Source organism: Gobio gobio (assembly GCF_949357685.1).
Source record: "Gobio gobio genome assembly, chromosome: 9".
Classification (NCBI taxonomy): domain Eukaryota; kingdom Metazoa; phylum Chordata; class Actinopteri; order Cypriniformes; family Gobionidae; genus Gobio; species Gobio gobio.
This window is the reverse complement of record NC_137115.1, coordinates 42,146,011-42,167,475: the sequence shown is the minus strand read 5'-3', so window position 1 is coordinate 42,167,475 and position 21,465 is coordinate 42,146,011. Positions and strand designations below refer to the sequence as shown.

Here is a 21,465-nt window from a genome sequence, read left to right as displayed (position 1 = left end):
TCGCTTCCCTGTCCTCGCTCCCGGCTCGAAGAGGCTCCAGTTGCTGCGCTGGCATCTGGCGCGATGCATCCAACAAGCTTCGAGCTGTCACGTGATCAAGGAAAGAACTTTGAAAATGGGCAAGAACAAGAAAACTTGTGCTCGTAACTGATGTAGGCTACATTCTTACGAACATGGATCATGTCAACAGAGTGTCTTTAATAACGTAGCGCATTTCAGCGAGTTGGAAAGGTTTTTCTGAAACATGCACACGCAACAGTGGCGTGCAGCAGCTATAATAGTGGAAGCAGATGTTTGGATCTGTTTGCAGTGCTGTCTTGTCATTGCTCTCCTCCTGGTACGCCTTCATCTGGGTAAGTTTTGTAAATGTACGTTTGAAACAACTAAAGGCAGTTGTACAGTTAAAATATATATATTTTAAAATAAAGTAACTTAAAAAGAAAAGTAACGCGCTATAATAAGTTGTAGGGGTGCGCGGAGCACAACCTAACGCGGGCTAATACCACTCAAGGTTTAAAACCATCACATGCCAGCCTGACAAAACTTAGTGTATTTACTAGTTGCCATATCAACACTATAGAAAAAAAAAATCTTTAGTTTAAGAACTTTTTTTAATGGTATAAGTCAATTTCTTAAGTAAATTTTTCATGTTTTTTGTCTTTATTTAAAATAAGACAAATCTGATATTATTTAGTCATGTATCTGAAAAAGTTAATTGTATTTTATTGACAAAATGTTAGTTTGTCTTGGATATTTTATATGGTCATGTTCAAACGTGCCCCTCACATGTTACAACATGCCCCACCTATGGGGCATGTTGTCACATTTCACTTCCAGTCTTTCGGGGTAAATCAAGAAAAACATATACACTTTATTAATGAAATAAAACCACATAATTGTACTAGACATGTGCTAAATTAACCCCAAGTGGATTTACACAAACTGAGAAAGTCAAGCGTTAGGTTGTGCCCGCTCTCCCTAGGTAACAATTGTTCATCACATGAGGCAGCCTTTAGTACATTTTAAAAGATTGTAACTAAAATGTAATTGAATTTTAGAGTGTCATTTCTAAATTTAAAATGTTTAAGTTAGACAAATTTGATTTAGGCTTAGGCTAAATATATGGTGACGCATGCTCAGAAAGAGTCGCCTTTTTTGGGGGGTTTCGCTGCTCAGGTGTCATTTCGTTAATAAATGGACTGCACTGAACCAGATTTTGTTTGTTAAAAGTATAATAAAGCCAGTTGTAGAGAAAACACAGTACAGGAATGTAATTTGAGTGGAAAACAGTGCTTAAACACTCTTTCGGGAGATTTGTAGGCACACATTGGCTTGGTGTTTTTTTTTTTTTTTAAAGGAATCAATTGACTGAATGATTCAATGACACATAAAGGACACCCACTCAACTACTTACTAACGATGTAGTTTACAGAGTGGACAATTGAGCTAATAATTTTAGTGAACATATTTGAGGATGAAGTAGCATTTACGTCTGGGTCATTTTGTGGTGTTGACGAATTGGATTTTGTTGGCATATGCATCTTTTCTTAAAACTGACTGACTTGGAACACATGAAAGAGACACTTCAGCTCTCTCAACAGTATCAACATTTGTGTATTTTTTACTTTGAAGGGCAAGAAAAGTCTGATGTCAGATGTGGATCCTGTTATAAATTGTTTGTGTGTCCTGTTTCATAAAAGTATGCGGTCCTGGCCGTTTATGGAGCATAACTTTGGTCAAGTAATATCCTGTGTCTCCTGTTGTTTGATGACATCCAGGATGCCTGTGGTAAGTAGTATGTGTGATGCCTCTCAAATACAGACATATCTTACACAATAGGAAATTGGTTTTAAGGACATGATTGTAAGTATAACTGCAATGATGATTTTCAAGCAGTTATTGTGCATTAATTTTAACTCACTTTATTTGTACTTTTACATAGCAGAACCTGTGGCCATGAGAAAATCCAAACACTTGAGACTTCAACCGAATTTCATGGGAATATAACAGTAAAACTGGTCACACAATGAGAAGGGTCTATATAAAGGGAGACGTACTTTGCTCCCTGATTCTGCTGGTGCTGCTGTTTCTGCTGTTATATGCCCATCAAAGAATGACACCCGTTTGGGGGACATTGCACATTGAACAGGGGTCCACCAGCTCAAGAACCCTCCTCAGTGGAGCATCAAAGGGACTGGAAACAAAGCCGTTCCCTTCAAAATCTCCAGACATACCTCCTTGCAAGCCTGAGGTACAGATCAAGTCTAAAGCACAAGGATCAAAGGTCAAATCCCATAAAGCAAAGTCTAAATTTCACCAGCCCTCAACGACAGCAAGTCTGCTACCAACACGTGCTTCCTTTGACTTTTACGATTACCTTCGAAAAAAAGACCAACGGGACTTCAAGCTGCTAATCGATCAGCCTACAAAGTGTTCTGGACCAGAAGGAGCGCCCTACATGCTCATCGCCATAAAATCAGTAGCAACGGACTTTGACAAACGTCAGGTCGTTCGACACACATGGGGACGAGAAGGTGTGTTTCAGAAAGACACGAAAGTCAGGAGAGTATTTCTTCTTGGTGTGCCCCAAAATCAATCAGCGCTTCCATTATGGGACAAACTTTTGGGATATGAGAGCCACACTTTTCGTGACATCCTCCTGTGGGACTTTGAAGACACATTTTTCAACTTGACACTCAAAGAAATCCACTTTCTACAGTGGGTCAATGGGAGCTGTCCCAAAGCAAAGTTTATTTTTAAGGGTGATGCAGATGTGTACGTGAACATTGACAATATCCTGGAGATGCTTGAGGGTCAAGAGATCAGTAAGGATCTTTTTGTAGGCGACATCATTGTCCACGCAAAACCAATTCGCAGGCGCAACAGTAAGTACTTCGTCCCCGAGTTTATTTACGGCCAGGGGATCTACCCGTCCTATGCGGGCGGAGGTGGCTTTGTCATGTCGGGACATACCGCATTGAAGCTCCACCTGGCCTGCAAAGAGGTGGAACTCTTCCCCATTGATGATGTCTTTCTGGGAATGTGTTTGCTGAGGATCAACCTTCAGCCGACTCGCCACGAAGGCTTCCGCACCTTTGGAATTGTGAGACCGTCCGCTGCCCCCCACCTCCAGGTCTTTGACCCCTGCTTCTACAGAGAGCTGATGGTGGTGCACAGCTTGACGGTCCCACAGATCTGGCTCATGTGGAACCTTCTGCATGACCCTGACCTTCGGTGTCACAGCAGTCAAGACCCCACAGGTTTTCCCTTTCAATGGAGAGACAAGATGACAGCTAAGAACAAGGCAAAGGAGAAGCTTGGGAACAACGACTATGGGATAAAAGTGTTTGTGGAGCATTAACTGCTAGAAAATGAATGTACTGTGAAAATAAATAGGCTATAATTCACCGGCATGTCAATCAAACCCAAATGTATGGAGACCCCCTCATGACATGTGGAAGAAAAAATAAATACAATGAGCATCAATTAAGAATTCATTTCCACAGCTTAATATTTTATGGCGTTTTAGTTCAATCGTGGCCACGTTGTGCTAGTTTCTTTGTTTAGGTAAAGGTGAAGTGTGTAGTATTTATGAGGATCTATTGACAGAAATGCAATATAATATACATAACTATGTTTTCAGTGGTGTATAAAGACCCTACATAATGTACCGTTATGTTTTTATTACCTTAGAATGAGCCGTTTCTATACATACACCGCGGGAAATGCATTCATCCCTTAAAATAGCTTGAATGTAACTCTACACCCTTGCTTCATTTAGTATACGTGGATTTATGAATATGCAAATGAGCCCCGCCTCCACTCACTCAAACAGGCTCGTCTACAAGTTAATGTATCAGATTGGTAATGTGTTCTATGTATTGCTCTCTACAACGTCGCACACATAATAGAATTAATATGATTAACATTTGGCTTTATGTTATCAAACAGCTAATAATGTGTTGCTAATGTTACACAACCCATGTTCCCATCCCATTCGCCATCTCAGAGTCAGACAGATGCCTTCTGAAAATCAGTATCCTTAAAAACGCTTTGAACGTCATTGGAGAAAGGCATGTAGTTCATCATAACATCAACATATACATCATATATATAATTCACCCGCTGTATTGCTAAATGTACATGAATTTTCATATAAAACGAAAAATATACCGGGATAACCTGGCTTCTTGAACTCCCCTCCTTCAGAGCAGTCATAGTTAATGATATGCTAAAGCCGCCCGCACATTGACGTGATTGGTTACAAGGTAGTTTGTGACGTCAGAAACGCCGCGATTTCTTGTGTTTTTGAGAAAATACTCAGGAATGATGTTGACATGAATTTGCACATGATTTGTCTTAAAGGTCCCATGGCATGGATTTTTTTATTTTATTTTATAATGTATTCTGAGGTGTACTTATATTGTTTGTATGATTTTTACATCATAAAATGTCATAATTTAGAAATAAAAGGCATTTTTTCTATACTGATGTTTGCCCTCTGGCTGAATGCCCTGTTTCAAGGGGCGTTCTGCTGTGAGACTTCAGTAAAAACGCTCAGGCACAAGCCTGCCAGATAGACGGATGTCACTTCTCATCAGTTCTCTCAGCACGTCTCAGTTCAGTGAACCGTTGTAGTTACTAGCATATACTTCATGTTATTCGTTTATTTCTAGTCTGAGGGACTGTCACTCATGTCAGAAAGTTAGTAACTTTAGTAAATTATGGATCAGCGCTGACTCGAGACGCGAACCGTTTAGAACGATTCAAGTCCGATTTGGTGAACTGGTTCGACCGGTTCACTAAAAAGAACCGGATCAAAAGAACGATTAGTTCGCGAACCGGACATCACTAATGGACCAGAGACGGAGCGATTGCTAACAAAGTTATATTATAACTACTGAGTTGTGAGAGCGCTGTCAGCGCAAGTTTATTTTGTTTGTATCTGAGAGTTCTGAATAAACACAAGTCCCAGTCACACCGAGCCCGTCTTCCTCCTTATTCTACCAACTTTGTAACACATGTAATGTACCATTACTGCTGTCGAGATGAACGAGTTACGAGTAAGTGTTGATTATAGCATTATTTTTAGATATTTTCCTATCATATGAAAAGCGTCAGTGATTGAGAACACAGCGCAAAAAAGCACAGTGCAGTAATCGAATGTAATCCAGTTTATTGTGGGGATAGCTGGCTAGCCTAGCCCGGAGAGGAAGCCGCAGCACGAATAATAAAGTTCTGTGTGAACTTGAATAATTAGCTACACATCAGAAATCACTGATCACAGATCAGAAAGAAATGAAAAAAGACTTCTGTTTTCATTTGTACATCCAAACACTGAGAAACTGCCAGCATTCACTCGTTCACAAGCCATGATCTCTCGAGGACAAACAAATATGGTGCTCGCATGGCCAAATTCTCTGGACGGAGGTAACCGTTCCTGTTATGACATCATAACAGGAAAATTCAAGATCAGCTCGTCTGGGCTGTCATTTTCTCGAAGGCAGAGAAAGACAGCCAGAACTCGGTTTACACCGTTCAAAATTTCTAGCCACTTGGGGACAATATTCAGGCTAGGGGAACTCGTATTAATGTTGAAAAACCTCATAAAATGAAAAGGTCATGCCATGGGACCTTAAAAGCATATTAAAAACACCATATAGACATAAAAACTTGATTTTGACCAGGGTGAAATTAAACTGAAGGAATGAATCAGTACAACATAGCCTCAAGCTTTGTGTGAGATATTCAAGTCATTATTCACTGAAAATCTCAGGACTCAAACCTGAAGTGATCTGCATTGACACATAATATCTGAATGTATCAGAAATGTCAGGCTTGGAATAATGTAAGGAGGAGTAAAGTGCCAAAATTTCACTAAAGCTTCTGCAGATGATTCTTATATCCAAGAATTTCTAATTCTAAATCTTTTTTGGAAATTACCGTACTTTGTCTAAATGATAAAGATCATTGAACACATTTTGTGTACACAAAATGGACACTAATGTTATGCATTGAAAATTACTGAGTTATGTAATATAGAACAGACGTTTACTGTATATGTATCCTTTATTAGACAAATGGCACCACTTTTTTTCTTTAAGTGTGCTGCATTGTTTGGATGACCTGCTGTCTTTTGAATTTCTGTTTGAATTCTGAAAGTAGCCTGCTGTGAACATGAAAAATAAAAATAAAAGACAAAAGAAGCCTCCATTCTTTCCCCCCATATTTATTACATCCATTCTTTAAATATTTTTGTTGAACACACTGTAACAGTTTTAATGAACAAAATGCAAAATTAGCCGTTTAAAAAAAAAAATTATAATGCTTTCAGTAGATTCAACAAGGAAACTAAAATCCAATGGTCACAGCATTGTTGCACCATTCGGAGCTTTTGACAGACATGTATACCAGACCATTCCGATTTATACTCCCATCAACGCAATGATTATTGCTTTGAAAATATAACAAAAAGAAACAAACAACAACAAAAAATGCCTGATAAATGTTGATCTTCCGTGTACACGTTCCTTAAATCTACAGAAGTAAAAATATCTGAGATACAAAACACCACATTGCAATCGATTTAGATACACATTTTTTTTTTTTAAATCGAGGATAAGTCCCACTTCAAGAAATGGGTTAAATGTACTGAATCCACAAAAAATAATCACTTTTTGGAGGATGGGGAAGAACATACAATATAGAGGGATACAATACATAGCATTAATATGCGCATTACACTGTATGGAGGTTGTCCTTTTCTAATTACAATCGTCAGATGATCATTCATTCATTCATTCCGATGCAAAAATAGGATAAAGTCTGAAGAAGAAACAATACAGCCATAACCCATTTGATGAAAAGTAAGCATTCACTTGCTCCTGGCATTAAAAAGAAAACATCCACCTGAGATTGGGCAGGCAATCAGCCTATCAGACCACACTCCCCCCCTCAGTTACACTCCCTAAATGACACTAAAACAGGGGTTGTGTTGTTCCTTACCGACAATGGAGATTCCAATTGTGCATCTAAACAGTTTGCTTTAAGATCTAACCATAAACTCATTAAAGTGGAACCACACCGGTTTCAAAAAGTACAAATTGTATTGCGACAGAAACACCATAACCACTTTGTGAACTTCAGATCATGAAGGGCCATCTACGTTTTCTCTATTATTTTTGACTCTTAACATTTTTCAACACCGAGTGTATTAATCAATTTAAATACACGGAACACATTAAACTAGCCCTTCATGAAAAGAGTTCAATACCCAAAAAGTACGATTTCAGGAAACAAAAGGACTATGACTATTAACTAGCTTTACATGCTCAGACATACACAAAGCAGTTCAAACTATTTCATTTACAGAGAAAAAAAAGTCAAGACAGGCTCGGTGGGAGATGAGGCACAATGTTAATAGCATCTTCCTTGTAAAAGACAAAAATCTACGGGTAAAATATATTAAAAACACCACTGACGGTCTTCCCGCGCAGTTAATGTAACAGAAAGCTAAAAATGCCCGAATCAGCCTGAGCCACACACTGCAGAAGCCTGAAGGGAGGCTGGAATGACACCAGAGGTGTGGCGCTTGACAGCCATGGGTGGTTACGCTGCCAGGAAGCGAAGCAATGAACAGTAGTTAGAGGTGAACAAACCATCTACTGAAGTTAAAATGCTCTAGTCATCTCCGACAGTGATCAAATGTAGGCTACTCCATCCAGGACAACAGTCGAGGGAAGCTGCTATAGTAGAGCTGGCAAAGAAAACCAAAAACTCTCAGCATGTTAGCAGTCTAGGGGAGTTCCAAACATCAGCTGATCTGATACGGTACCGTTAGGGCAACGAAACAATGCAAATTCTGCACGCTATTTACAGATCTGTACAGACATGGACACGCCGTGCTTGAGAAAACATCTACTTGCTATGGAAACAACAGCAACAAGAGAGAGAAAGCTTCAAATCAAAAAGCATTAAAACTTGATCGAGTGCTATGCTAAAAACAATCCAGGGACTTAATAGATCAAATCAAACGGGAATGTTCTTACACTGTGGATATTAAAAATGTCTAACTGTTGTTTCTTCTTTGGCTAATGATTTGGCAATCAGGCGACAAAACAGTTCTGCATTTAAGACTTTAAGATACTGAACAAGGTAAAAGAACTTCACATCTTGCTACTTTGAACAAAATAAAAGGACGCAAACAGAAATGACGGCATGACATCCAGTGGGAAAAAGAAACGGCGATGGGTGGATGGCTTTTCTCTCCAGTCTGGCTTGTAACTAGCTTTGAAATCCAGATTGCACGTCGTCGTTCCCTCCCCCGCCGTCCTTTCTCTCCGAGACTCGCAATTAAAACGTTCCTCAGTGGACAGGAGACAATTATCAAGTAAATTAGGTGTAGTTTAGTGCAAATGTTCAAAACTAATGCGCTCATGAACAACAAAACAGTAACGGAATCAACATAAGCGGGTGTTCGGTTTTGAAAATGGGAGGTAATCTGTGCTGCTGACTTGGTATGAAATGGGCTTATGAATCGTTATGAGTGTATGTGAGCCTGCTCATGTACCACAAGAACATTTTCACAGCACTGGATCCACACTGTGCAAGCTTGTGCTTGTAACCTTACGTAAATGCATACGAAACACACTCGTTGAATTTGCGCGGCAACAGTTCGTCCTCATTTGACTTTGTTCTCATCCTCTGCGCATGGGAAAGCAAATGAAGTTGAATGCATGTCAATTTTTGTTAAAGTGTTTAGCGTGCAGAGGAGAAATCGGTTCAATGTTTGCCCTTTGGTGCGTCTGGTATGGAAATTTCGAAGGTTGGGCAAAAAAAAAAAAAAGAATACACAAATATGCTTGTGTGGAAATGAATCACTGTGCATCCACAAGTACTATAATGATGCTGACGTTGATGCATGTCTGGGTTAAAGCTTTGGGGGCAGAGCCAGGTTTGCATGGTTATCTGGGATAATTAGCAGGCTGAGGGCAGCCTCCGTGCTATTATCGAAGAGACCGAATTAAGGTCTCCATTTTAGATGTGATGGGGGGACGAGTTCAACTCCAGAGAAACTCCCAGCATGTCTTGCTTTAGCTTGTGTGATGGCAGCAGTGAGTGAAGGCACACTCTACTGGTCAGTTCGGAGGCTCTGCAGGGCTGGACGGGCACCGTGGGCATGGCAGCTTCCTCAGTGGGCGCTTGGCTCGGCACGGGCCAGGCTACTTGGACGAGGCGCTCCGTAGAGAGTCACAGAAGCTATGTGGTTATTCTGCATAACCTGTAAACACAGCAGAGATGAGATCCAGTATTTAATTATGTGCTTAGTTGTGCATGAGCTATGGTACATCAGCACATATTGGTTATCTGACAATATTATGGACTTCAAAACAAAAACGGTATTAGACAATTTTGAATATATTAAATAGCACATGCTTATTTCCCTTATTTTTACATTTAAAATACCTTTGCAGTCATCTGATGCTCACTTAAAGGGTTAATTCACCCAAAAATGAAAATTAGCCCATGATTTACTCACCCTCAAGTCATCCAAGGTGTATATGAGGTTCTTCATTAAGACAAATAAAATCGGAGTTATATAAAAAAAAGTCCTGACTGATCCAAGCTTTATAATGGCAGTGATTGTGGCTCGGTCCATAAAAGTGCATACTCTCACCTAAAGGATTATTAGGAACACCATACTAATACTGTGTTTGATTCATTGCCTTCAGAACTGCCTTAATTCTACGTGGCATTGATTCAACAAGGTGCTGAAAGCATTCTTTAGAAATGTTGGCCCATATTGATAGGATAGCATCTTGCAGTTGATGGAGATTTGTGGGATTCACATCCAGGGCACGAAGCTCTCGTTCCACCACATCCCAAAGATGCTCTATTGGGTTGAGATCTGGTGACTGTGGGGGCCATTTTAGTACAGTGAACTCATTGTCATGTTCAAGAAACCAATTTTAAATGATTTGAGCTTTGTGACATGGTGCATTATCCTGCTGGAAGTAGCCATCAGAGGATGGGTACATGGTGGTCATAAAGGGATGGACATGGTCAGAAACAATGCTCAGGTAGGCCGTGCCATTTAAACGATACCCAATTGGCACTAAGGGGCCTAAAGTGTGCCAAGAAAACATCCCCCATACCATTACACCACCACCAGCAGCCTGCACAGTGGTAACAAGGCATGATGGATCCATGTTCTCATTCTGCTTACGCCAAATTCTGACTCTACCATCTGAATGTCTAAACAGAAATCGAGACTCATCAGACCAGGCAACATTTTTCCAGTCTTCAACTGTCATATTTTGGTGAGCTCGTGCAAATTGTAGCCTCTTTTTCCTATATGTAGTGAAGATGAGTGGTACCCGGTGGGGTCTTCTGCTGTTGTAGCCCATCCGCCTCAAGGTTGTGCGTGTTGTGGCTTCACAAATGCTTTGCTGCATACCTCGGTTGTAACGAGTGGTTATTTCAGTCAAAGTTGCTCTTCTATCAGCTTGAATCAGTCGGCCCATTCTCCTCTGACCTCTAGCATCAACAAGGCATTTTCGCCCACAGGACTGCCGCATACTGGATGTTTTTCCCCTTTCACACCATTCTTTGTAAACCCTAGAAATGGTTGTGCATGAAAATCCCAGTAACTGAGCAGATTGTGAAATACTCAGACCGGCCCGTCTGGCACCAACAACCATGCCACGCTCAAAATTGCTTAAATCACCTTTCTTTCCCATTCTGACATTCAGTTTGGAGTTCAGGAGATTGTCTTGACCAGGACCACACCCCTAAATGCATTGAGGCAACTGCTATTTGATTGGTTGATAAGATAATTGCATTAATGAGAAATTGAACAGGTGTTCCATAAAACTGCTCCACACGGCTCCGGGGGTTAATAAAGGCCTTCTGAAGCGAATTGATGCGTTTTTGTAAGAACAATATCCATATTTAAAGCTTTATAAAGTAAATTACCTAGCTTCCGGCTGATCGCCTTCCATATTCAACATATTCAACGAAAAGAGTGTTGTGCCTCTCGCGCAGTTCAAAATGCTTACGCTACGTCTGACGACATTGCACACCAGTTACGCTCCGTAAGCATTATTAACTGCGAGAAGCACTACCCTTTTTTCGTAAGTTGAATACGGAAAGCGATCGGCCGGAAGCTAGATCATTTTCTTTATAAAGTATAAATCACTGCCATTATAAAACTTGGATTAGCAAGGATTTTTTTAATATAACTCCGATTTTATTCGTCTGAAAGAAGAATGTCATATACACCTAGGATGACTTGAGGGTGAGTAAATCATGGGATAATTTTCATTTTTGGGTGAACTAACCCTTTAAAGTTAATCTTTAAAAACACTAATTTAATAATAATCTTTAGCAAATCTCTGAATGAATATCTATACATATCATACTGTATATTTTACCCCGTTTCACAGACAAGGCTTAAGATAGTCCCAGACTAAAGTGCATGTTTGAGCCGTTTTAACTGAAAGCAACTTGTACTGACATATCTTAAAAATATGTCACTGCCATTTCAAGACGCACACCAGTAATGTCTTTTTCTAAGGCATGTTTATAAAAGCTACTTAAATGTCCTAATTGAACCAAGGCTTAGTCATGGTATAATCTAAGCCCTGTCTGTGAAACCAGGCCATAATGTTTTGATGCCTAAATTCACACACATTTAAAATCACTGCTTTTTAGTGTCTATTTTATTTATTTACTTGTATGAATTTCTTCTGCTGAACACAAAAGAAAATATTTCGAAGAATATGGGTAACCAAACAATTAATAGACTCGATTGACTTCCATAGTATGGGAAACAAATTGTATGGAAGTCAATGGGGAAACATCAACTATTTGGTTACTGACATCTTCAAAACATCTGGTTTTGTGTTCTGCAGAAGAAAGAAACTCATACAGGTTTGGAACATCTTGATGTTGAGTAAATGATGACAATTTTCCTTTTTGGGTGAACTATCCCTTTAACTGCTTCCTCAAAATGTTATCCTTAGTATGAGCAAATTATACTTTTTTTAATTTTATCTTTTTAAAATAATACTTTCATTGGACTGTAAACATTAACACCAAATCTGTCATTTGTAGAAATGTATTTATTTTTTAAAATGACTAACTTTATTTATTTTTAAAAGCAACTTTTTATAAAAGTAAAACAAACAGGCAGCACGCACAGATGGCCCAGTCACATACCTCAAATATCATTCTCTGCAGTCCAAAACAAAATGTGGAACCAAAAGGGTTGGTGTTGTTTGCCGATGATGACCTGCAGAGCAGTGCACAATTAATTGATTAATCAGAGCACTATAATCAGGTTTTCATATGCAGTGGTGGCTGTGTGATATAAACTATTAAAATATTTTTGGCAATTGAAATAAACAATAAAAGTACACTTTATTTCTATAGTCCAGTGTAGACATTCTACTAACTAAGTAACTTTGCAACTACATATCAACTAAACTTTAATTAATTTGCAACTACATGTCAACTAACTTGTTTGGTTAGGGTTAGTAGAATAAGTCAACATGTAGTTGCCAAGTCAATAAGGGTCAGTAGAATGTCTGTTGCAGGACCATCAAAAAGTTTTTGCAGATATTAAGCAGACAGACGACAAATGACTGCTAGTTGACATGAAGTTGCAAAGTTACTTATGGTTAGTAGTAGGGATGCGCTGATGTATCGGGCAATAACCGGTCTAGGCCGATAAAAGCAATTTTCACTATATCGACTGATTGTTTAAAGGAACACGCCGACTTTTTGGTACTTTAGCTTATTCACTATATCCCCCAGAGTTAGAGAAGTCCATACATACCATTCTCATCTCTGTGCGTGCCATAACTCTGTCTGACGCTAGTTTTTAGTTTTTTAGTTGTTTAGTATCAGTGCATCTAGTAGAATGTCTAAAGAGGGCTATCAAAATAAAGTTTAACCTAATAAAATATAAAAATTATAGATAAAACTTAAGGTCCTGCATTTGCAACTAACTTAAATAAGTTGAAGTAGCAGAATTACACACAAATATAATATTTGTAAAAATAAAAGCCAATTCAAAATATTAATAAATATTGTATTAGTATATAAATAATACTATACTAACAGTGCATTTAACAAAAACAATAAAAAAATTATTAATAAACAAACAAATAAATGACACTGATTCAGGTTCTTGAAATGTGAAGCTTGTCGAATTGATTTTACTGTGAATTTCTTAACTCTCCATGTTTATGTGGCCAAAATCGATACGTTTCTCACCTGTGTAGCACTACTGGTTTTTCCATGGGGTGTCCTAGCAGCTCCTGAATCTGATCCCACTGAGTGCAAATGTTGAAAACATAATAAGTACTCAAAAATATAAAATTATTCATCACATACAGTTACTGCATAACATCTAATGCATGTGTATGAGTGACAAAGAATGTGTAAGCTACACACTGTCTAGGAACTCACTTTGCTGTAAGTGGTCAGAATGCAGTCCTCACTCTGAGCGTCTGCCCCATCTAAAACAGAATTTAAAGAGTGAGACACAAACACACAAGACCACAGAGACAGAACTGAGAATAATAATCTAGTCCAGAGAGTCTGATATAGACTGACCTTTTTTAATGACAAGAGGAATCTTGAAATCACACCGATGATATCTGAGACGGGAGTGAGGAGCAATAAAGTGTGTAAATAAAGTGGTATGTGATACTGAAACCACACGTTACTAAACACTGGAATGAAAATCAATATTCAATCAATATGCCTAGACTGCAACCCCTCCAGAGACCAATGCAATACAGCAAAGAAATGAGACTCACATGTTAAAATTGTAATGACCAGGGTAGTTGGTGTGAAGGACAAATTTTTTGACCAGGTGGGTTGAAGAGTCAAACAGTACATCCTGAAAGATATATAGAGCAATAATGCTCAAAGTTCAATGGGTTTATGTAAATTGAACAAACAAAAGCTACAACTAACAGCATGTTATGGAGTAATTTAAGTAATTTAAAGCTAATACTCACCACTCCTAGAATATAGTAATTGAAGAAGTAGTCATTACATTTGGACGGGACTTGCTTGTGAGGGGAGGGTGAATGGATCTTCATCTGAGACAAACAAAAAAGGAAAAGATATGTCAGGACAAACTGTGGAGAACAAATGTTCTAGTTCTAATTCTGAGAATGTAGCTTTGCTCATCTTGAGAGGAATTGTGTATAAATTGGATTGGTCATTGCCTTGTCCTCTGACTTGTAGAAGACCTTATGTGGGGAGCCAAGAGCACTCAAAACATCCTGACAAGAATCTCCAAAGTAGATGTTTCTCTCAACAGCCCGCACTTTCGTATCAGCCAACACTCCCGGGCCACATCCTGAGAAAGTAAAATAACACATACAATGTGACAAAGCAGCGTTCCAAACAGCATATTTGTTTACTAATTCAATTTCCATTAACACTTGATCACTCGATATCACTTATAAACTACATTACATCACCCAACGCAGAAGCAAAATTGGTTATGAAAAAAAGAAAATAAATAAACATTGCACTGCAATTTCATTTGGGGCCTGCAATATTTTTTTTATCCTATTCTTACCAAAGCTGCATTTGATGAAAAATACTGAAAAAAAGGTAATAATTTGACATATTACATTTTAAAATCTAATATATTCCTGTGATGGCAAATTTGAATTTTCAGCATCATTACTCCAGTCTTCAGTGTCTGAAATGATTGTAATATGCTGATCTGGTGCTCAAGAAATATTTATTATCATCAACGTTGAAAACAGTTGTGCTGCTTATATTTTTGTGAAAACAGTGATAAATTTTTTTCAGGATTCTTTGATGATTAGAAATGTCAAAAGAACAGCATTTTTTGGAAATATAAATATTGTATTACATTTTAAAGGAACACTCCACTTTTTTTTAAAATAGGCTCATTTTCCAACTCTCCTTGAGTTAAACAGTTTTACCGTTTTCGAATCCATTCAGCTGATCTCCGGGTCTGGCGGTAGCACTTTTAGCATAGATCATTGAATCTGATTAGACCATTAGCATCTCGCTCAAAAAAATTACCAAAGAGTTTCGATATTTTTACTATTTAAAACTTGACTCTTCTGTAGTTACATCGTGTACTAAAATGAAAAGTTGCGATTTTCTAGGCCGATCATGTGGATAAATATGCATATGTAAATGATATGCAGATGACATTATGCATAGTAAAACTAAGCTCCATAAATGGTTATTTCGGGGAGGAGACAGGGTGGAGACGCATGTACGTACAATCTTCCGCTGACTGGGTTTTTTTTTAAAGGAAATTTTGTGTAGGTTCTGGCATTTGCAAAATCTAGCTTTTGTGAGTTTTTTTTAATGATTTTTCCAGCTCTGTGGTTTATGCTAAAGGGATAAAATAAACCTATGCTGTTTGTTTTTGTTGGTGATGACTAACAATCAAACAATAATCAGCACAAATGTTTCACAAGCACACATTACTTATGCTGGTTTTCTAAGAACCGCATAACTTCGGAAATAACATGTCATGGCATGCCTTTAAACACAGAAGCATGCAATAAAACAGGAAACTGTTGCCCTCAAAACAAGATATATTTGTTGTTAATGGCATATTATGATTAATTAAAATACATAGAAATTAGAGTAGAGTTAAGAATGATCGAAGTATGGTATTCTACAAGTTATATTGGTTCCTTTGAGGCATCTAAAAAAATCTCAGAAATCATGAGAATATGAAACTCTTATTAAAAGGTGTGCATGCTTACAATGAATTTAGTCATGTGCATATTTAATAGAAACATCCCAAAATTATTTCTGACATTAGCGAATGATTTTGGACTGCTTGTAATACCTGCGGTGAGGAGACGAAGTTTGAGACCCATCGGTCCCACCCCATCCCTCAGCACCTCCACACTTTCAGCATACACATTACCGAGGAAACAGGCCAGAGGCATCACCGGAGCCCTGTGAAGAAATATATAATTTACAATGAGGAAATGCAACCCATGAGGTTCTTAACAAACGCTTAAATGGGACAATCAAAATTAGACGCCCAAGGTAACAGACTAAATGCAGATTAATGCTCACCCTTGGGTCACATCAAAATTACAAATGGACATAATAAGACGATGACTTTGAACCTTACATTCTGTTAGTAAACACATCCATGCTCAATAGTCTTATCATTCATCATTCAGTCTAATCATTCATTAGTGGTGGCATTTTTAAACATTTTTACCCTCACACAAAGGGCTCGACAATACAAACAAATGCACAAATCTTACTTGGTTTCTTGAAGGTTGTTTCCAGAGTAAATGTACATCCGTTTGACAGTGGCCCCATGGGGAATCTGCAGGGAGGCCAAGCCATGGGCAAAGTTAGGCTGTCAAAGCAAAACAGCTAGGAGTAGAATGCAGCGTCTGTGCAGGTGTGACCTTTGGTGAAAAGATGCCCACATCATCACAGTAACGTATTTTGGATATATTCATACATTGGGCCGGGGTTATTTTATCATTAACTGAAGCTAAAACAATATCTAAACTTTTTTGTTAAAATAAAGCCAAAATAAAATATAAATATTACATTAACAACTTTAAATTCAAAGTTTAAATTTTTTTATTTAATATTTCTATTTATTTTATTTTATAAATATTAAATTAAAAACATAAACTTTGAATTTAAAGTTGTTAATGTAGTATTTATATTTTATTTTGGCTTTATTTTAATGAACAAAAATGTTTTAAGTTTTAGTTTCAGTTAATGATAAAATAACCCCGGCCCTATGTATGAATTTATCCAAAATACGTTACTGTGATGATGTGAGCGTCTAAGCACTAAAACTGAACTAAAAATAAAAAAAAACTAAACCTAAATAGATATATTTTAAACTATTTAAAATCTAATAAAAATGTCAAAAGCATATACCGAAATGACTAAAAATTCACAAAAAATAAAATGAAGACTGAAAATATAAAATAACCTGATTCAAAATATGAATACATATAAACATAAACTATAATAGCATATAAATAATACTAACATAACACTTACACTGGTATAACTGGATTACATGCAATGATAGTGTTACTGTATTATAAAGTAATATTTCCTTCATTTATTATTACTATTTTACTTTATAAAGTAATACTTAATTGTATGTCTTATTATTATTTATCATTATGGCTGTCAATAGATAAAATCTTTTTAAATCGTGATTAATCGTGCCCCCCTTTTTGTGATTAGTCACGATTAATCAAATACTTATCATGGAATTAAGCATACATCATTCATATTGTTTAATGCATTTATTTTGTCATAATTTTCTATATCCAGCCAAGTAAACCATCAGATTGAAGGATGATTCTCACAAAACTGTATCCTGGTGCAGGGACTGCTAATTATTACTATTATTTATTAGTAGTTTACTTCGTTAGTAATACAGTAGTGCTTTATTTTTTGCAACCATTCTATATATTTAGCTTTAAAAGTCTTTTATTATAAAGCAATCACATGTAACAATACAGAAATCACATTTTTAAGGCACTGGGCTATTTCCTACATTTCTGTGCACAGAATAAATACTATACAGAAGGGAGATTAAACAGTTAAGAAATGGACAATACCATGCTTATTCAGATGTATACCAATACTATGCTTCTTGGGATATGTACCATGGTAGTAGCATAGTATTCATTGAAGTTCCATCTAAATACCATGATGAATATGGTATCATTCAGAACCATGGTATTAGTATCCATCTAATGGTAATACCAAAGTATTTTTTTGAACACAGGAAGGGAACATAGTCTGACCTCATATTTAGGAGCTTCACTCCAGGAGTCCAGCTGAAAGGAGAAGGAAAGCCCTCGGAAATTCAGGTGGAAGAGCTGCTCGGCAGCATTGTAGACTGGAAAGAGAGAACATTAACACCTTAATAAAAACACACACACAGCAACAAGATGTATGGACAAATAACTGACACGGACAATAAATCTCACCTCCTGGATGAGTAGCGCCAAAGGACTGATCAATCTGCTCAATAGTAGGTGCTATTGCCTGAGAGTTAAAATGTACTCCACTGTAATGAACAGAGGAATTGGTCATTTTACAATCCTGTGGCTGACAAAGTGGTTAGAGATAGATGCCAGCATCTACAACATCTAGAAAAAGATTGAAACACAAATGTAATCCACAACTATTGTGGCAAAACAGAAGATCACTTACCAGTATTTCAGTTTCACTTTGCTCAAATCGTACACTTCAATTACCTGCAAAAACAATGGAGATGCAATGTAATGTAATGGGTGTAAGAAATAAACCACACACACACACACACACACACGCAGATGTTGTCTCTCACTTTCAGTCTCTGATTGCAGGCGTCAAACAGCAGTTTAATTCCATCCTGAGTCAAGTTGAGAATGAGGTCGTGGCTGAGTGGCATCTGTTTGGTGAAGAAAAACAGTTCAGATAAGGATACAAATAAATCTATATGATTTAGTGCACACAGACATTTATAGAAAATAATAGTTATAGCACATCCTTACTTGTTCGCTGTATAGCACCTGGACATTTTTGATGATTCTGCAGTGTTTCTGTAATATGGAAATGGCCTGGGCCAATGGCATCCCTGGAAACCAATCCAGACAAACAAATAGATTGTCAGGATTCAGTTTACATTATGATAAAAGTGGAGGCAAAAGCTGTAGAAGCTGCTGTAGTAAAAATATCATAATTACAGGGCATAAAACACAAAATAACGTGTCATTGTTTATAATAATTAATTATTACACAGCTTTTTTATTGGTCAAGTGGGACTGAGTGATTTTTTTAAAAGGTCAAAAAAAAAACACAGCTACTAGCTACATCCAAAAGTGACTTGAATTGAAGATTAAAGGTCCATTCACAAGGAAAACGATAACTATAACTATAAAGTTACTCAAACAAAAATAGCTCCTCCTCTTACTCTAAAAGAAGAGTGGATTCCACACCAAAATAACACAAAGGAACAATATTGTAGAAATCACTTTCAGATCGATTTTTCCCCAGCTGATGAACGATAAAAACATTGACAGCCAAAATAATTCCTATTTTTAAGTCAACATGAAACCGAAGTTGCAATCTTTTCTAGCCTATTGTGACGTATAAACCAGTGAAACGGCTTTGTTGGGGTTTGCTATTGAGTGCAACATTTAGGTTCTGGAAGTAAAAACTCCATTCTTTTTTTCCTTAAGGAAGCTGATTTTTTAACATCAGCCCACATTATTTAAATTTTTATTTTTTTTTTAAGTAAAACAGTGGAATTTGTAATGGAAAACTACATTACCCATGACAATTTCAACAATCATCAAGTAGAAACAAGCAAAACATGGCAAAAGATATATATATATATATATATATATATATATATATATATATATATATATATATATATATATATATATATATATATATATATATAAATTTGTAAATTAAATTAGTTTTATATTCCTCCATCGTTTTTAATTTGATTATGCTGTTCGCAATGCTTCATGGAATTGTAGTTCTTTCCCTCACTAAAGCCGCTACATACAAAGTCGTGTACTTTTGTATTTTTGTCAGATTTTCTAATAATTTTTTGCTTCAAATCAAAATTTGTAATGTTGTTATTCACCATATTGGTTGGCTTGGTTCATGGCTTGTAATGCTTTAACGAAGAATTTAAAAAAAAAATCCCTATGGGAGAAATGTATGAAAAATTACTTCCGGAAACAATGGCACTAATCATGTGTGGGCGGGCACTTATGCACTCTATTGCTGTGATGTCATGTGAGTGACGGGTTGTCCCGCCCTTGCACCAGTAAACACGTCATCAGAGAACTTATTTTGATTAAAGATTACAAGGGCACATGAATTAAAAAAATATAACAATGAATTAAAAAAAATATATTGATAAGTACAAATAAATAATTTATAATAAATCATAATACTGCAATATTCTATAAAAAATAAAAATAGTCCATTTTGATTTCATGGTGACGATAATTTACAAGATAATTATTTATTTTTTAGAAAAAATAATAATAAACTGGTATTTATATTTAATGTAGGCCTACATGCACTTTTTTTTGTAGAACGAAATAAACTGGATAATGTTTTGCTGGATAATGTCAGTATCGCAAAATAAATAAAATTCCTGTCCCAGCTCAAGTGAAAAATCATTCATTCAGTGCAACAGAGGCCTTTTTCAGGTCAAGTGAACCTCAGATGTGAACGTGTCAAAAAGCATGTGATGCAATCATGAAATCCAGATGGCAATTGACTATAATGTCAAATAAAACTGTTTCTTTTCACACACACAAAAGTCTGCAAACATCCTGTCAAGAGCAATTCAACCTTTGTGCAACGTGCATTGGCTACTTCAGATTTTGAACTTATTCCACACTCACCTAATGCGAATTCCCATTGTTCATTTCCCAAAGATCGCTCAGGAACGACCTCCAGATCCAGCATTGGCGGGGAGAAATTGGGGATGTCAACGAGGATCTCTGACTGTGCCAGATCTGAATCTTCCCTCTCAAAAAATCTTGAATAATCCACCGTTAAATCAACAAAGAAGTCCAAATACACCGAAGTAGTATGTTTAAAAAGCTCACACACACTTTAAACACAGTTTGAGTGACACACGACACCCTGACGTCAGATATGTCAAAACACGAGTGATGCAATCCAGCTATTAACGCATTCCACTGTCACCATGCTTATAAATAACACTAGAAAACGAGTAACAGACACACACACTTATATAAAAAGTCAATATGACAAAGCGTAAATAAATTAGACAAGTAAACTGGATGTCAGTCACAGCGAGCTGATGTCAGGAAGGAACAATTGGTTACAGGTTGCTGCTCTTTTATCAACTTCTTTAAGCATGAATTAATTCAAGGCGTTATAATTATCTTATAACTCACATACGTGAGAACAAAGTATCTTTTAAAACGGCTGTCAGTTGTAAAAAAAAAGAAAGAAAAAACACTCTACTCTGACCTTTGACTTCCTCCTGAATCACATTAAACACGTAAGCTACTATTTATTACAGCGAACGAGGAACCTTTCGTGTCCAAACAGTTGCGTTTACGTGCATTTAAGCTATTTATGACCGGTCTGTACGACTCAAGACACACACATCAGACTATCAGTGACTCGCACGAGCTTCGCCTGACGTTGTTTTCTTTCTTTCCGATGATTCAACAGCAAGCAAACAGATTACTAGTTATGAACACCATCTGTTCATAATAACACGGATTTCTCCGCGGTCGGCCGTTTCGGTTGTTGGAGGCGCCGCACTGTCACATGCAGCTTTATTTTCCGGTGTCTTTAACGTTTAAGATTTGCTTAAGATGATAAAGAAAGAGCCCCTCCGTGCCAAAAGCAACTTCCATCCAAAACACCATGATCAGCTGATAATTC

At 37.2% G+C, this 21,465-nt stretch overlaps 2 protein-coding genes across 3 annotated transcripts; one reads left to right on the top strand and one right to left on the bottom strand.

The window, feature by feature from the left end:
- Positions 1 to 38: 38 nt before the first annotated feature.
- On the top strand, positions 39 to 6,180 carry b3gnt9 (UDP-GlcNAc:betaGal beta-1,3-N-acetylglucosaminyltransferase 9). 2 transcript variants are annotated; one of them, XM_079826085.1, is made up of 3 exons: positions 39 to 353; positions 1,633 to 1,788; positions 1,943 to 6,180. In XM_079826085.1, the coding sequence occupies exon 3, from the start codon at positions 2,027 to 2,029 to the stop codon at positions 3,359 to 3,361; it is 1,335 nt and encodes a 444-aa protein (XP_079682211.1). In that variant the 5' UTR covers positions 39 to 353; positions 1,633 to 1,788; positions 1,943 to 2,026; the 3' UTR covers positions 3,362 to 6,180. The 2 variants fall into 2 exon arrangements, with proteins under 2 accessions (XP_079682211.1, XP_079682212.1); XM_079826086.1 differs by having other exon boundaries at positions 290 to 353; positions 1,946 to 4,971.
- A 29-nt stretch (positions 6,181 to 6,209) lies between these two features.
- Positions 6,210 to 21,465, bottom strand: phaf1 (phagosome assembly factor 1). The gene is made up of 16 exons (XM_079826084.1): positions 20,445 to 21,465; positions 18,564 to 18,646; positions 18,377 to 18,460; positions 18,241 to 18,284; positions 18,015 to 18,094; positions 17,829 to 17,923; positions 16,302 to 16,366; positions 15,869 to 15,981; positions 14,244 to 14,377; positions 14,031 to 14,114; positions 13,827 to 13,909; positions 13,621 to 13,664; positions 13,474 to 13,523; positions 13,279 to 13,337; positions 12,220 to 12,292; positions 6,210 to 9,280 (listed from the first exon to the last, which is right to left on the bottom strand). Exons 1-16 carry the CDS (start codon positions 20,506 to 20,508, stop codon positions 9,191 to 9,193), a joined length of 1,245 nt encoding a protein of 414 aa, XP_079682210.1. The 5' UTR covers positions 20,509 to 21,465; the 3' UTR covers positions 6,210 to 9,190.

What these genes read in the sequence shown, in the direction of transcription:
- b3gnt9 (XM_079826085.1), top strand. Translation starts at nt 2,027, where the DNA reads ATGAGAAGGGTCTATATAAAGGGAGACGTACTTTGCTCCCTGATTCTG.
- phaf1 (XM_079826084.1), bottom strand. Translation starts at nt 20,508, where the DNA reads ATGCTGGATCTGGAGGTCGTTCCTGAGCGATCTTTGGGAAATGAACAA. An exon ending in CCTGCAATCAGAGACTGAAA is followed by an intron (nt 18,285 to 18,376) that starts GTGAGAGACAAC and finishes TTGTTTTTGCAG; the next exon opens with GTAATTGAAGTGTACGATTT. An exon ending in TCTACAAGTCAGAGGACAAG is followed by an intron (nt 14,115 to 14,243) that starts GCAATGACCAAT and finishes TGTTTGTCTCAG; the next exon opens with ATGAAGATCCATTCACCCTC.